A 16,618-nucleotide genomic window follows, 5' to 3' on the forward strand; every position below is an offset into this window, starting at 1 on the left:
GGTCTTTATCCCCCTTTTAACAACCACAACACCATTTGTACTATACATTCACTAGTAACATCTGATCCCCTACTGCACTATGAGCTGATTGAGGGTAAGGACCATCTGTCATGTTCACCCTGTTACCCCTAGCACTCTGCACACCCCTGGCATGGAGAGAGCATCTCAGGACTCCTATCCCTTGCAGGACATGACAGTGCTTGTGGCTACTGCCTCATAGCAATCAGGGGGGAGGCAAAGCAGTAGTCATTGGTTCCTTGTTCAGCTGGGAAAACTGAGGTTCAGAGAATTTAGAGCTCCATGAGGTTGCAGTCAAAGACCACTGCACCCCGTGGTCCTGCAGTGAGTTAGTGGGTGGGCAGGAACTTGAACTCAGGGCCCCTACATATGTAGCACGGGCTCTTCTACCATGAAGCAGTTTTAGGAGCAGAGCAAGTATGACAGGCAGTTGTCCTGGTTGGGCAGTGTGACACTGTGCATGTCACCCCTCTTTGGGTGGATCTCCCTGCTGTAAATTAGGACAGTGAACAAGGTAAGTTTTAAGTCTCAGGGGCTCCAAGAGGTTTGGTTCTCATGGGTTGTTTCCATCTCTGTGCCTGGCCCTAGATGGTGGGAATCCTAGGAGAGGGTGGAACAGTAGCTGAGGTTTTGTGTGTCCACAGGTGTCCTCCACTTCCATTCCAACACCTGGTATCAGGAAGTTCATTTAATCTTCATATTTTCCCCTGAAAGAAGAAAAGGTCACTGAGGTATAAAACCATGCTGTCCATCTTTTTTCTTCCCAGTGTTTATGAAGTGGGCAATGATACCCAAACTTCTTGGCTTAAGCTGTGTTTCCAGCCCCTTCCTTCTGGTTTCTTTGAAGAACTTCCTCTCACTCCATGCTACCATCTGGTAGAACTACCAGCATGTGTTCCCATCCAAGGGTGGGCATAGAATCTATTCTGGCCAATCAGAATATCCTCATCACTCTGACCACAGTGATTAGTTCAGGAATAGTCCTGTGACCCAAGCAAAGCCAATCAGGGTCTTCCCTAGAAGTAGTATATGGATGCAGGAAAAACTGTTGCCCTTGTAGTAGGATTGCTGAGCTGAGACCAGGCAGGCCTGTACCACCTGGAAGCCGTCTTCCCTGGCCACAGGGCAGAAACCAGCAGAAGAATGATGACAGAGCTCTGGCACCAGCTCTCACTTTGAAGAACCTGAAGTCCCCTTTTTACTTTAGCTAGTTTGAGTTGAACTTCTGCCTCTTACAGACTAGTGTCCTTGACAGGTAAGGCTAATTGCATCCAGAGGAGGCCATAGGTTATGTTACTATGCCCTTCAGCCTACCTGTTCTGGGTCGCTCTTTGCTCCCAGCCTCCACAATAATCTTAGTACCACTCCTTACTCTCACCATCGCAGAAGAGGAGCACCACTTCTTTCCAAACCAGACTTGTGCAGCTCAGTGTCAGCTGCACCGTCTGAGAAACAGATGCCCAAAACAGAGTTAGACGCACAAGAGATTCACTGAGGGAAATGCCTGCAAGGATAAAGGAGAGCGGGAGCAGGAAGAGAAAGGAGGGCCTTCAGATCATGCCACAGGTCCAACATGTGTGAAAGGAAAGGGGGAAGAGAGAGGGATTGTTAGAAAGAACTTCAGACTATGCTGCAGCACTGAGAGAGCCTCAGCCAGCCCAGTGGGAGCTCTGGCACAAAGCATGTTCACAGAAGAGGCCCACAGCAGGCAGAAATGGTGAACCCTTGTGCACATGGTGCTTAGTGGGAGGCTGCCCAGAAAGCTCAAAAGCTGTGTCCCAGGGGCATCCACAGCTCACTGAACTTCCTGCAGCAGGCTCTTATGAAGGCAGACCTGCATGGCAGACCTGCGTGGCACACCCAGGACCAGCCATGGCCGACACAATGCTTCAGTATCTACTCATTATAAAGCCTATAGGGGATTTTAAGGCAAGATTCCAACCCAGATTTACTGCCTCCAGAGCCTCTGTGTTCTTCAATGCCCGTCTTCCTTACGGACCACAGATGGCAAATAAGCATTATCTCCAATGCCAACTCATATTGATTGGCAGCAGCTGCCTGAGTTCTGTGTTGAGGAGGATTCTGAGGCTGCTTCTAGGTTCAGCAGGAAGTTCCATGACTGATTAATGATGTCTCCCATGGGTAGGAGAGGAATGAGTGTGCAGATGTGTGCCAAGTATTTGTTTTCCTTACTGTGGGAATAAATATTTATTGAGTGATGAATTCTGAATCTCCTGGCATTCTGTTTAAATTATGCAATTCTTTCCCCCCAAGTAAAACCATCCCCTGGTGAGATGTCCTGGTACCTGGCCCTGGTTATCTCAGAATCATAGGTAAAACTACCATTTGCTGGGGCCTATTATATGCCAGGCACTGTGTTAAGCTCTTTCAACACATTATTTCTTTGGATTCTTACAAAAATCTCCTAAGGAATGGATTAAAACCTCCATTTTATGCTGAGGAAACTGGCCCCAAGAGGTGAGGGATCTATGCAAGGCTACACAGCAGATCAGCAGCAGAGCCCACTTCCATTACACTCCGTTTTTCTCCACTCCACCAAACGTAAGACCAGTGATGAGTTTTGTTATTTCTCCAAATCTAGTGTAGCAATTGGAACATAATTCAGTTATTCATTTACCAAAAAGAGAGGAAATGAATACTGACTAGTCCTTGGAAAATCCTCTGGAAAGTCCCAAGTCCAATCCAACAGTTAAGCCTGTGTATTTGGAGGCTGGTTTCACAACTACTGGCCCCTAACATTAACAACCCCATTTTGTGTGTTGTGTATTAATTTTGCTGTGTACCACACACAGTGCGAAACACCTTACATTCATTAACTTATTTAGTACCCACCATAGCCCTATGAGGAAGTAAATATTATTCTCTCTCTCTTACAAAGGATGAAACTGAGGCTCAGAAGGGTGAACCTCCTTGAGGTCACACCCAGTATGGGGCCAAACCATGCAGAAATTTATGTATGTGTGTGTGTACTTTTTTGGTTGCATGTGGAGTTTGTGTCATGTCATAGAGAGTATTTTTGGAAGAACATGTATGGGAATAAAGGTGCAAAGGATGGCGAGAGGCCCAAGGGGTGGACTGTAATAGCACCTGTTGTTTATAAACCATTTTGGATCCATTTCCACCCTTCTATGCCACCTAATTTCTTTTTGGGTAACCAACTATTCCTGATATGTTCAGTGTTAGTGTGACCTTCGGCACATGACCCAATTAGAATCTCTCTTTAAATTTAAAGGCTTGTGTAGCACAAAAAGGTGGTTAATAATGGAATTTCTAGAAATGTGTAGCCTTGTCCAATTCTGGACTGCACAGTTCACTAGCATTCTGACATTGGGCAAGCTGCAAGATCTCCCTGTGCCTCAGTTTTTTCATCTGTAGAATGAGGACAGTAATATCATCTACCTCATAACTGTTACACCCTTAGAGGAGTACCTGACACATAGAAAGTTCTACTTTGGCGTTTTTTGTCTGTTTTGAATTTTAGTCCATCAATCTTCAAGGGCTTACAATTCATTCTTGCCAATGAGACCCCTGGAGCATGTTAATTATTCCTGAGCTTTCTAGTGACAGCTCCCCAGCCTTCTCATTGATTCTGTGAGCCCCTGATACCTTGCCAACCCATTATTTCTCTGCTTAACTAACTCAGAGTTACTCTGTTGTCTTCAATGCCAGAACACTAGATGTCTCATCAATTCTGTTTCACTGCAAAGCTGGGACTATAGATCCTCCCTGCTACAGTCTCCCCAACACCCTGTGCCTGACCCCAACAAGTCTGTCTGTTCTCTCCCAAATTCATGTCTGTAACAGTGGCCAAAACCATCCAGACTGGCTCCTGCAGTTTGGAGAGGATTTATTTGATTGCTTAATACATACTGCTAAGGGATTCTCTCATCTGCATGTCATGGTGGAATTATTGGGGATTATTAGTCCCAAATTAACAATGAGCAAATGGAGGTCCAGGGATATAAAGGGACATGTTAAAAGTTACACAGCAAGATGGGATGGCTCCTAACCTAGCTCAGGCTCTCTACTAAAATACTGATTAACCTTTGTGGGGTGGGAGGTGGGCTGTGAATAAGGTTTGGACTTTGAATTTAAACCCTGACTACTACACTTGACCTTTTGCAGCTCTTCACTTACTCCCAGTTTCTTTAAGCTTAACACTACACCAGGGCCTTTGCATAGGCTGTTCCTTCTGCCAGGAACTCCGTTTCTTCCCACACCTCACACCCCCATTCTTCACCTAATTCCTTCCCCTTTTAGATCAAGGTTTCTCTGTTGCCTCCTTGACCACCAGCTTTAAGCTGATCCCCTTCTAGTTCCCAGTGTTGACACATGTCTGTTTCCTTAGCAGTTGCCACATTTAGGGGTTTTTTTTTGTTTTTTGTTTTTTCTGTTTATCTGTTTCTAGCCTTCCCCACCAAACTGTATATCACTTTAGGGCAGAGACTCCAACTTGTTCTGGGTCAGGGCTTGGCACAACGTTTGATGAATCAGTTGGTGAATCCCAGAGCCATCCAAGCAGAGATCACCTGCTTTCTAGTCTCCCTCCAAAGCTGAGGAACAACGGCCTGGCCAAGGTCACAAAGCTAGTCATTATCTGGAAGGAGCAACACCAGAACTGGCAAACAGCCACCCTCATCCCTCAGCCGTGCATGGTGCCGTCATGACGGTGGGTGCGGTAGGTGGGCTGGGCTTCCCGGGGGAAGTGTTGGGGCAGATGCTTACTCCCTTACCCAGGTCTAAGGCATTTCGAACACCATTATAGTCGCTATCATCACCAGGGTCATCATCACCCCCACTTTACAGACGGAGAAACTGAGGCTTAAGAATCCCACACGTGGGAAGTGGAGGAGGAAGGGACTCGACCCCAGGTCTGAGTCTGCGGTGGCGGGGCCTCGCTCTGCGGGTCTGCACAGTGGGTGCTGCCGGCGGAGGGGCGGGCGGAGGGCGGCCGGCCGAGGACTTGGCAGCCGGCGCCGCCCGCGGGCCGGAGCGGGGCGCCTGGTTCTCATCACGCGCCGCGGCGGGCTGGGCGGGGGCTGCCGTCGCGCCGCCGGGTCCCACGCGGGAGTCGCGCCGACCCGGGCGGGCCCTGCGGCCGCCCCGCCCCGCCCCTGCGGCCGCCCCGCGGAGGTGGCCGGTCCGCGCCGCCCGCGCCTCTGCCTCGACTCTCCCGCTTCGGCCCCGATCTCCGCCTGTCTCTCCGGCTCCCCGGCGCCCGCTCCCTCTCCCCCAGTCTCCCCCGCCTCCCCTCGGAATGAGGCCCGGGTCGGCGCCCTTGGCCAGCCCGCTCCGCTCGCTCCGGTGCTAGGCGAGGGCTGGGGGCTGCAGGACAGACAGACCAGCGGACCGACCGACCCGGCACCCAGGACAGGAGCAGCCCGTCACTATGGTAACGCCTGCCAAGGCCTGGACCACCTAGCTCTGCCCCCTTTTGGTGGGCACAGCCCTCGAGGAGGCGCCGAGGGCAGACCCCAACCATTTAGGCTGAGGCGACACTCAGTACCTGGCCAGGGGTCTGTGCTTAACTGCCCCCCTGCCCCCCAGAAGGGGTAGTGGCGAAGGGGGGTGCAGGAGGCCATCTCTGGCAATGTTCCCTCTCCGTGCACGAAGTGGATGGAGTAAGACTGGGTGACTTGTCAGCTTCGGTATAGCCCCATCCCACAGCCTAGAGCTGGAATCCCCCCTCGGGGCCTGGGACAAACTTTGGGGTGGTGTTGCGTTTTAGACTTGGGGCTGGAGGTCAGATAAGCCCATTGTCCTGTGTGGGGTTTGGATGAGATGGGAGTTAAAGTGCCCTCACAGCCCAGTGAGGTAAGGGTGGAGGGTTAAGCAGGGCAAGGAGGGTTAAGGGTGTGGAGTAGAGAGGAAGGAGTTGCTCACAAAACGCGGGGTGTTTTAGACTCAGGGCAGGAAAGTCATATATGCATATTGTTCTGACAAGAGGTGTTCCCAAGGGAATTGGGTGGGGAGGTGGACTTAAGGGAAAGGGACAGAGAGGGCAATATCCCCAGCCTGTGGCTTTCTGGGCTGGCACCTCAGAAAGGTTGGGCTGCACTGGGAGAAGACTGTGTGTTTGCTCCAGTATCTGGGGGCAGAGAAGGAAAGAGTTGGTTGTCAGGGAATCCCAGTGGAGCTCCAGACAAGCCCAGGTGGATTCGCAGGAGCAGTGGGCACTTGGAAAAGGGCTGTGAGGACAGGCTAGGGCTTTAACCTGCTGACTGTGATCAACCATGTAGAGCTTGTGTGGCCCTCACTTTGGGCACATCCATGCACAGAAGAACTCTACACAGAGACATGTTCACACACACACACACACACACACACACACACACACACACACCAAAGCATGTTCCCATTACACAGTGGAACACACATGCCCTCTCACATACATGCCTTGTCCACCTGCTTTCCCATACTGCTAAAATATGGTCATACATCTGCACATACACCACAGACATACTGCAAAATTTAGGCTCTAAATCCACATACCAGCAGGTGTACACACACATTGCTCTTGGAGCTGTATGACAATAATTACTGTAAGCTAACGGTTATTCACTTCTCATCACAGGCAAGGTCTGTGCTAGGGGAAGCATGCGGGAGCTCGTTTAACTTACACTGACTCTAAGAGTAAGCCTGCTGGTATCTCTCCCCCACAGCTCCCACCCCCAGATGGAGACTTGAGGCTCTGGGAGCTTAAGCGCTGCCTGAGTTCACCCTGCTAGGAAGTGGGAGTCAAGATAGCCTGAATTCTGAACCTGTGCTCAGCTGTCATGACCACCCCAGAGCCACAACCTGCACCAAGTGTTTGCCAAACCTTCCCTTGTATTGGACCTAATGCAGTTATTAGTTTCAGAATCCACAAACTCCTTACCAAACCCCAGGCACTCAGATCAAGAGTTGGGCACTGGGTGGCTCCTTGCAAAAGTTGAGCTGAATTGAGCAATTCTTTACTGAGTAGAAATGATGGACAGATTTTTCTCCAGCCTGAATTATTAATGGTTGTTTCATGACCACCCCTCTGGCCTTACCTCTGTACTCCAGCCACTCTGACCTTGGTTCAGAGCCTCTTATGTTCCATGCTTCTTCCTACCACAGGGCATTTGCACATGCTGTTCCTGCTGGGTGGAGTCCCTTCACCTAATCAATTCCTATCCATCCTGTAAATCTCCACCCAAATGTCACCTCCTCAGCAAAGCCTTTCCCACTTTCCCCTACTCCCACTGTAGCATGCCATATATCTCTCCTTCATGGCACCCATCACAGTTGTAATTTTTGTAGGAAGACTTGATTAATGGTTGCTTAGAGTCCTGGGGCAGCCCAGTGTCAGAGCACCTTATGGCCGAGGGGCTTAGGGTTTATTCAGTTCCACATTCTCAAAATTTTAGTATCATCGTAACAATTGCATATCCACTTAACTAGATAAGGTTTTATAAGGAAATAATAAAATTTACTACTTATTACTAGCTTTATTTTTCTTTAAATCAACTTTATAAACTTAAAAATATGTTTAAAGAGGAAATTCTATATCACAACCATGAAAAATCAGTATCCATTGTCACAAATAGAAAGTAACTGTAAAAATATTTACAACAAAGGCAGATTCATGTTAGTAAGTTCTGGCTGGATGAAATTGGCTGTGGACAATTTCGAGCCCAAGGACTTCTTCCTTTTTGTTAAAAGGCATAATGAAGAAGTGTCTGAGAGGTGTTTAATATATACTGGCACTGAACTGGGACTTTCTCTTTGGTGTCATCAGGACTGGAAGAGAGTTGGAGTAACTTTCTTACTGTGACTTCATGTCATGTTCATCTCTTTGCCAAATCGTTTCGTGGGCCACCTGTTAATCCCTTTCCATGCTTTGAGAAAAGCTGGTTGAATCCAAATCAATTCATTCCACATTGCCAAAGTACCTATTTCATGAAAGTCCCCTAAAGCTCCAACTGGGTGCCAGGTCTTGTGTGTAGAGATGAGTAAGCGCTGGTCCCTGCTGGGGGCTTGCAGTGCACAGGGAAGGCATGGCTGCTCACTGAGATTTCTGGGATGGGTGATGGGCCTTGGGAGTCCATCCCTTTGCTGGGAAGCACATGTGTCATGAAAAGGGGAGAGATGCCAGGCAATCAGGGCTCTGAGGTTGGGTGGGAAGGCGCTCACCAGTCCAGGGAGGGGTGCAATGTGAGTTCAGGCGGTGTTTCCCAAAGTGTGGCACCCACCTTGGTCCTAGGAGGAGAGACTTCAGATGGCCCTTAAGCGAACATTTTTTATTTATCTTAATAAGTGTTAGAAAGTGATTTAAGCAGCAGGAACACATGATAATAAAAATAACTTTATTTAAGTTGGGAACAAATTGACAAAAAGACACATGTGAAGCTGAGTTGCTATGGCAGTGGGGAGCTACTTGAGACTGTTGAGCAGTGGAGGGTCACTATCAGATCTCTGTGTTAGGAAGGCCATTGTAGTGGCCAAAGGAGAGCCTGGCCTGGTGGCAGGGGGCCTGGGGAAGGAGCAGGAGAGCTGGTAGTTATGCGTGTAGGTTTGTACCCCAGCTCTGCCATTTTCTGGTGGTAGAACCTTGAGCTCAGCTTCTTAACCTGTAAAATGGGAACAAAAATACCCATCCTATAGAATTGTTGGGGAGATTAAATAAAATAATGTAGGGAAAGTGCTTATGATGAGGCCTGTAATCCTCAGAAGCTTTGCTCATACAAAAGAACTCTAGTTATAATCGTTATCATTATGTGGTTTGGATGGAAGATGGTAAACCCCGAGGCAAAGGCAAAAGGGACAGGGAGAGAAAAAGACAAACACAAAACTAAGGCCCAGAGAGGTGATGTGACTCGCTCAAGGTCACACTGAGCTGGACTTGAACGTGGGTTGTCTAATGCCCACTTGCTTCTCAGTTCACTTCATCTGGGCTGTTTTTCCAGTTTCTGAATGGTTTTTTTTTTTTTTTAAGGAGACAATGCTCAGTCATACCTCCACCCACACAAAAATAAAAAGGATTTAAAGCCGGAGAAGTTTTAGTTAGATGTGAGCAACAACTTCCTGGCAGTCAGAGCAACAGTACTCTGGTTTTAGAATATCCACTGGAGAAGTTCAGGAGTGCCCCAGGTAGTTGAGTCCAGTAGCTCACAGATGTATTTGGTTTCACCAACCTTGAAAGTGTTGGGAGGTCTTACCAATATAGCAATAGATCCGGCAATGCTGGGCAACAATCAGCAGGAGTTGATGAGATGGGACGGGTGCCTCAGGCCCCACGACTCCATATTGCTTCCCCAACCAGATGCTGACTGTCAGGGGCCACTCACCAAGGGACTAGAGTAGTTATTCCCTCACACTTGGCTAACTTCTATCTTCTGTATCACCTGTGAGGCCCCTGGAGGCATTTGCACCCGTGGCTGCTCGTTTAGATGCTCCCTGGGCCTTGGTAGGGAGATGATGGAGAGGCAGATCTTTTTAAACCTTCTCACCAATTGGAGATTAACTGATACCATTTGAAAACCACCTCCTACCTCCAGACCATTCTGAACCTGTGTGTAGCTTGAATTCTAGAAGGGCCCTGCTAGAAGGGCCCTTGGAGATAGATAAGCCCAATGCCCCTATTTTATAGATGGGGAAACTGAGGCCAAGGCCACCCAAGTGAGTCAAGGGTGGAATATCACCTTCCCTGGGCATTTCTGCCCCGGAGGAGAGCAGAAGTTGATGGTGTAGCTCTGGGACGCTGCCTACCTCAGCTTTTCTCCATCCTTTCTCTTCCCAAGCTAGGAGGTGCCAGTGCTGAGTGATACTGAGCATCTTTGCCTGTTGGAATAAATGGATAAGTCTGGACCTTTAAGAGTTCAGCCCACATCTTAGAAGGCCCAACTAACAACATCTGGTGAGACCATTTAAAAAGGGAACCAGCCTTAAAAACACACACAATCACACTTCTATTCACCCTCTCTCCCCCCAGATTATAAAAGCTATACAAGCTGGATACAGAATGTTTGGAAAATCCAGCAAACTATAAAGAAAATTTAAACGGTGCCTTATAAGCCCCCTGCCCCTCACAGCCCTCGGGGAAACTGCAGTTAACACTTCATGGCCTCTTGGCGTACACCCATTTTTACACAGTAGAGACCATACTTTATGGGAATTTTTCTTTAAAAAAATTCCAGTAGTTAGAAGAGGTACTCCTGAGCTGAGGAAGTTGTCTGAGAGGAGGCCTCTTTCTGGGGTGATGGGTGTCATATATTGACCTGGGCAGTGGTGAGAGGCGTCTGTACATTGCTGAAAACGCATCAACCTGTGTACTTTATATTTGCTTATTTTACCTTATACAGATAAAAGATTACAACAATAATAGAGGCTCATTGCAAAGACATTGAAACAAGTATACACACATCCTTATTGCCCACTCCTCCCATGCTGAGGACTGCTGGGAACAGACCCTTCTCTGGGGCTTTCAGCCCCACACAGGTTCCCCGTGTCAGCACAGAGGGTCAGGCCAGGTTCCTCCAGCCCCCCTGGTGGGCTTCTTTGCTGGGCCCTGGGTTGCAGGGGAGGGGTTTTGCCTGGTTGTCTTGCCTTCTTCCTTTCCGGCTTCACGTTGTCTCCTGCTGGCTCCTGCTGAGGAACAGTTAAAGGCCCAGCTGGGCTGCGCTCACTGGGAAAGAATGGAAACACGTTGATTAAGTTTCATGGAAATCATTTTGAGGGGCCCACGTCTGGCCGCCGGTGTTTGGGTTCCTGTGGTCCTGGGCTGGGCTGCTGGTTGATTTTGAGTGGAGAGTGGCCAGCTTTCCTTTCTGCAGCCTCCTGGGTCCCTCTATGCTGTGCCTCCCCCAGTACTTGGACAGCTTAGGAGCCACTGGGGTTCAGGCCTGTAGCAGGTAATGCTCTGGCCAAGAGCTCCGAGTCCCATTAACTTGGAACTTTCCTTTTTACTGACTGCTCCCTAAATGGTTACAGGGTGCAGCCAGCTGAGCCCATTGGTGAAAGCCAAAGGCATCCCATCTGTGAGCATTAGACTGTGAGAGGCAGACAGCTTTAGGATCTACTTATATCATCGCGGGACAGGCAGCTGGGAAGCCACCTCCAAGGCTGGTGGCTGCTGGTGGCCCCGAGGCAGATGAGGCACCAGGGAACAGAAGAGGGCGGGCTTGGGTGGCCCAGACCTGGGTTGGATCCTGGCTTTGCCCCTTTCTCTCTGTGATCTTGGGCAAGGTCAACTTTAGCTTCTTCATCTGCAAAATGGAATGTTCCTGCTCTGCCCCTGGGATTGGTGGGTACTTTAAGTAAGAGAATGTGAGTAGAGACTCTAGAGCACAGTAGGTGCCTGGAAACTATTGTTATTATTGGGATGATGGTAGTGGATTCGGGAAAGAATGAGGAGGGGGAAAATTTCTACATGCAGTCTGGGTCTCGAGCTTTGTCTGACAGGAGGAATAAAAATAAAAAATAATTAACAAATGACAATAGCAGCAATATCTTTTATTTTTCCTGGTTCTTCTATATTGTTATCTCTGTGTATTTCCAGAGCAATCACCTGAGCAAGACAGGCTAGGAACCAGAATTCTCATTTACAGATGGGGAAACTGAGACGCAGCAAGGAAAAGATGGTTTAACGTGTTTGTTTCCCAGAGGTTGCAATGCAGACAGCAGTTGGGACGCAGGTTGTCACAGACTTTAACTAAATAATGTGGAGTTGTTTGGTGAGAGAACTGAGCCCTTTTGAGTTCTCTGATCCTCTGAGGACCCCGGGAGAAAGCGTCCTTTGGGTGATAAGATGTCTTTAACACCTTTCTCGTGCCTGGAGATCTTGCTCTGGAAGGAAGAAAGGGAGAAGACTTGCTGCGCCTTCAGGAGGTGGCCAAATGTCTCTAGAATTTAATAACATAAGTATGTGCTAATATAAGATATATACTATAGCTATAATAATAAATATATATAGTAAGTTAAATGTATTTATATAAGTAATGTAAAACACCAATGCTTCATTGGTTTATTTTGGAAGTTCCATTCTATTTATGTCAGTTGATGCTGATTTTTCCATTTCAAGTGGTGATATAATAATGACTGTAATCTGGTCACGCAGGTAGTGGTGATGGCAGTTGCTGGAGCACCTTCTAAGGGCTATTCCTATGCAGAGTCTCTGCGGGTATTACCTCATTCAGTCTCTCTCAAGTCTTTAAAGCAGGTACAATTACTACCTTCAGTTTTACCGATGAGGAAATGGAGGCAGAGAGAGTTAAGCAACCTGCCAGGTCATATAACCAGTAAGTGGTAGAGCCAGAATTTGAACTCGGGCAGTCTGGCCACACTCTCTGAACCTACAGGGTGATGTAAAGTCTCCATTTAAAATGCAATTATGTACGATTTTTTTTTATTGAGAGGGCATCTCTCATATTTATTGATCAAATGGTTGTTAACAACAATAAAATTCTGTATAGGGGAGTCAATGCTCAATGCACAATCATTAATCCACCCCCAGCCTAATTCTTGTCAGTCTCCAATCTTCTGAAGCATAACGAACAAGTTCTTACATGGTGAACGAATTCTTACATAGTGAATAAATTCTTACATGGTGAACAGTACAAGGGCAGTCATCACAGAAACTTTCAGTTTTGATCATGCATTATGAACTATAAACAGTCAGGTCAATCATTATTCGTTTGATTTTTATACTTGATTTCTATGTGGATCCCACATTTCTCCCTTTATTATTATTATTATTTTTATTTTTAATAAAATGCTGAAGTGGTAGGTAGATGCAAGATAAAGGTAGAAAACAAAGTTTAGTGTTGTAAGAGAGCAAATGTAGATGATCAGGTGTGTGCCTGTAGACTATGTGTTAATCCAAGCATTATGTACGATTTTTAAAAAGTGAGTAGATTCGAATAAAAACAGGAAATGCTGATAGTACAAATGGTACTTAGATATGCTAGAATTCATGAAGATGATAGCGGATGATTAAATTTCCAAAAACAAAATTAAATAAACCTAGCCCGATACAATGTGCACACGAGAAAAGAGGCCCAGAGAGGGAAGGCCCCTATTCAAGGCAGCACAGCCAAGTGGATCCAGGAGAGGCTGAGGGGGGTGAGGAGGGCCTGAGACAGGGGAGGACTGCGGGCCTAACTGGCTCAGTGTGTCTGTCCAAGGATGTCAGGTGGGGTCCTCTGACTGTCCTTGTTCCCACTGCTGTCCTCAGGATTGGAGGGAGGGGTAACTATTGGGGTTTGGCCTTGTTTATGGGGGGCATTGGAAGAGGTTACCAGGCCAGATGAACCTTTTCTTGTTCTGCCAAACTGAAGACTCCCCCTCCACTGTGAAAATAGCCCCTCCTGGGCACGTGTCCTTTCAGTGTCAAGTACCTTCAGGACATTGTCCCCTCTGAGCTCACTGCCATGTCAGTCACAGAACACCTCTCTCCTCCAGAATGGAGGCTGTAGACATTCACTCATTCCTTCTACAAACAGTGATGGGCTACCTGTGCCCAGCACTGTGTGGGTAATGGGGACACAGAGGCAGCACAGAGGCGACACTGACACCTGTCTAAATGCCCTGGGCTAGCATCCCTGCTTTACAGCCTCCTGGACTCTTGCTGGGGTGGAGAAATGCCATCTTCCTTTTCCTCAAAGCCCCTGTTTTATTTCCCTGTCTCCAGAGGCCTCGTTTATAAAAATGACTTTTTTTTTGTCGTAAGCAAGCTCCCTTCATGTTGGATTCTGATTTATTCTCATCTTCCTTCACCATTCAGAGGCAGATGGACCCTGAGCCTGCAACCACTCTGGGGCAATGGAAATGGCTCCGATTAGACGTTTTAAGAGTTGAAAACCATAACCCATGGATTCTGGCCTGTTTTACAGATGAAAAATCGTGGCTCAGACAGGGGGCATCTGGTTCATCCTCATACGACATTTACTGAGCACCTATTTTGGTGCTGGGTACTGAGGACCCTAGAGCAATAGGAGCCAGTGCCTGTTATGTTTGTCTCTATTGTTGCTGAAACAGATGATCACTCACACACTAGTAGCTTAAAGCAACATAAATGTATTATTTTGCAGTCCTATAGATCAGAAGTCCAAGACGAGTCTCACTGGGCTCAAATCAAGGTGTTGACAGGCTGAATTTCTTTCTGGAGACTCAATGGGAGAATCTGTTAGCTTGATTTTTCCAGCTTCTAGGAGCCACCCACCTTCCTCAGCTCTTCCTCTAAAAATATTTTGAAGCATCATCACACCTCTGATCCTGACTCTCGCCCTTCTGCACCCTCTTCTACTTTTGGGGGCCCTGGTGATTTGGATCCACCTGGATCATCCAGAATAATCTCTCTATTTTAAGACCAGCTAATTAGCAACATTTATTCCATCTACAACATTGATTCCTCTTGGCTATGTGAGGTAACATATTCACAGATTCAAGATTAGGGCATGGCATCTTTGGGGCCATTACTGTGTTTACCATCCTGTCCTCAGGGAGCCTGGAGTCCACTGAGGGAGAGAGCAATCAGTGTGGGAAGGACTTTGACAGGGCACCATCCAAGCCCAGAAAAGGGTACGACTGACCCATCTGGGGTGGTAGAGGGAGGCCAGAGAAATTCTTCTGGAAGATTTGAGGGCTGACCTGAGCCTTGAAGAATGAGAAGGGCTCAGTCAGGTGAAGAGGGATTGATAGTGGAAGGCATTCCCAGGAACAACATGTTCAAAGGCCCTGAGGCAAGAGAAAGAATGCATGTGTCATTGTGATGGAAGCACTAGAGAGGTCATGGGGCTGGGGTGAGGCTAGAGAGGTGCCCAGTGGTGAGACCATGAGGCTCTGAATGCCTGGAGGCTGGAGGCTTTCCTGAAGGTGGGGATAGCCTTTGAGGGTTTTGAGCAGAAGACTAATGAGGTTAGTTTTGCATTTGAGAAAGGCCACTCTGTGTTCATGGTAGAGTGGCTGGAAGAGAGGCCGACTGGGGGTTGTAAACCAGTGAGGAGGTGATTCACTGGAAGAGATGATGGAGGCCTGGATGAAGGTAGGGGCAAAGCAGAGCAAGTAGTTGGTGAGCTGTGGAAGGCCAGAAGGCCATATGGGACATGGCTGTGGGGAGGCAGGAGGAGGGCCAGGGTGATGAGCAGATTTCTGGCCTAGGAGTCTGGCTGGATGGTGGTGCCAACACTGAGGTAGGGACACGAGAGGAGGAGTAGGTTTAGGAAGGTGCTGAGTTGGGTTTGATGTGTTGATGGTCTGTGCCTGATGGACATCTAAGGGAGGCATCCATGGGGCAGCTGGATATAGGCATCTGGAGCTCATATATCAACTGATACCAATTAGTTATTGCTGTGTATAAACCACCCCAAAACTCGGTGGTAAAAAACAGCAGTTACTTATTATTACTTACATGCCTGAATGTAGCCTGGGGCTTGTCTGATCCAGGCTGGGCTTCACTGATGGCTCAGCTTCAAGCTGCTGGTCTGCAGGTACACCAGATGGTGGGATTTAGGGATGCAACCTCTCCTTTCCCTCTGCCCCTGACCTGAATGCCTCCCTTCCCCCATTCCTCCACTCCACCTTGGACCAGTGGATGGCATTTGAAGAAAGATCTGTAGGAAGTGAGGAAATAAGCATGTCTTGAGGAAGAGTATTCTAGGCAGAGGAACAGCCAGTGCAAAGGCCCTGAGATGAGATGGTGCCTGGTGTCTTTGAGGAACAGAAAAGAGGCCGGTGTAGCAGGGGGAGTGGGTGGGAGAGGAGTCACAGAGTTCATTCGGGCCTTAGTCATATGGGGCCTGGAAGGTCATGGGAAATGGCCTCTACCCTTATTATTACTGCTACTATCCTTTTCATCCTCTCCTCCTATCCCCCGCAGGACCCCCCATCTCTGGACGCAGCCATCCAGCATGTCTTGGCAGGCCTATATCCCCCTTTTGAGGCCACTGCGCCCACCATCCTGGGGCAGGTGTTCCGTCTCCTGGATTCTGACTTCCGGGGGGATGGGCTGAGCTTCCTTCTGGATTTCCTGATACCTGCCAAGCGCCTGTGTGAACAAGTTCGGGAAGCAGCCTGTGTAAGTTGGAAGGGACACGGGGCTGGGGACAAGCTCTCCCAGAAGCCACAGGGCTGGTGCTGAACAAGGAAAGAAGTGGGCTGGTGTTCTTCTTGTCTCAGAGCAAGAACTGAGGGTGTGGGATGGTTTTCCAGGTATCATTGCTCTCCCAAAGGGAGACATTAGCCATTCCCACCCAATGGAGCAGGAAGTCCACATCTAGAAGTCAATCCTGTTTCCCTTTCATTAGCAGGGAGGAAGGCCTGGATAAAAGACATTCTTGTAGGTTTTCTTGTCCCTGGGAGCCTGACCCGGGGCTGGCATTATGGGCATCACCAGCCTGCCTTGGCTGAAGTGGGGCAGCCTGCTGCTTCAATGGAAATAGCAGAGAATGTTCTAGATCTTCCTTGGAGCCCTTGATGCCTCTGGACTCTCACTTTCTTCCCAGGAGACCCCTTCAAACCCAGATCTCATGGAGGCCTCTCCTGAGGCAAAGTGGAAAGAAAAGTGTTTTAGGCAAGACTCATTGACTGTAAATGACAGATCTTTACTCAGACAGGGTCA

General features: G+C 48.2%; 1 protein-coding gene across 4 annotated transcripts in view; it reads left to right on the forward strand.

The window, feature by feature from the left end:
• The first annotated feature begins 4,586 nt into the window (after positions 1–4,586).
• The window catches only part of KIAA1755 (KIAA1755 ortholog), a 38,915-nt gene continuing 26,883 nt past the window's right edge, over positions 4,587–16,618 (forward strand). For 3 of the 4 annotated variants that reach the window (XM_037012788.2, XM_037012790.2, XM_037012789.2), the window contains exons 1-2: positions 4,587–4,708; positions 15,878–16,075. In XM_037012788.2, the coding sequence (XP_036868683.2) occupies positions 4,703–4,708; positions 15,878–16,075 (204 nt within the window). In that variant the 5' untranslated portion in view covers positions 4,587–4,702. The remainder of the gene's footprint in view (positions 4,709–15,877; positions 16,076–16,618) is intronic. The other variant, XM_017652787.3, reaches the window with a different exon arrangement.

This window comes from Manis javanica, chromosome 5 (genome assembly GCF_040802235.1).
Source record: "Manis javanica isolate MJ-LG chromosome 5, MJ_LKY, whole genome shotgun sequence".
NCBI lineage: Eukaryota > Metazoa > Chordata > Mammalia > Pholidota > Manidae > Manis > Manis javanica.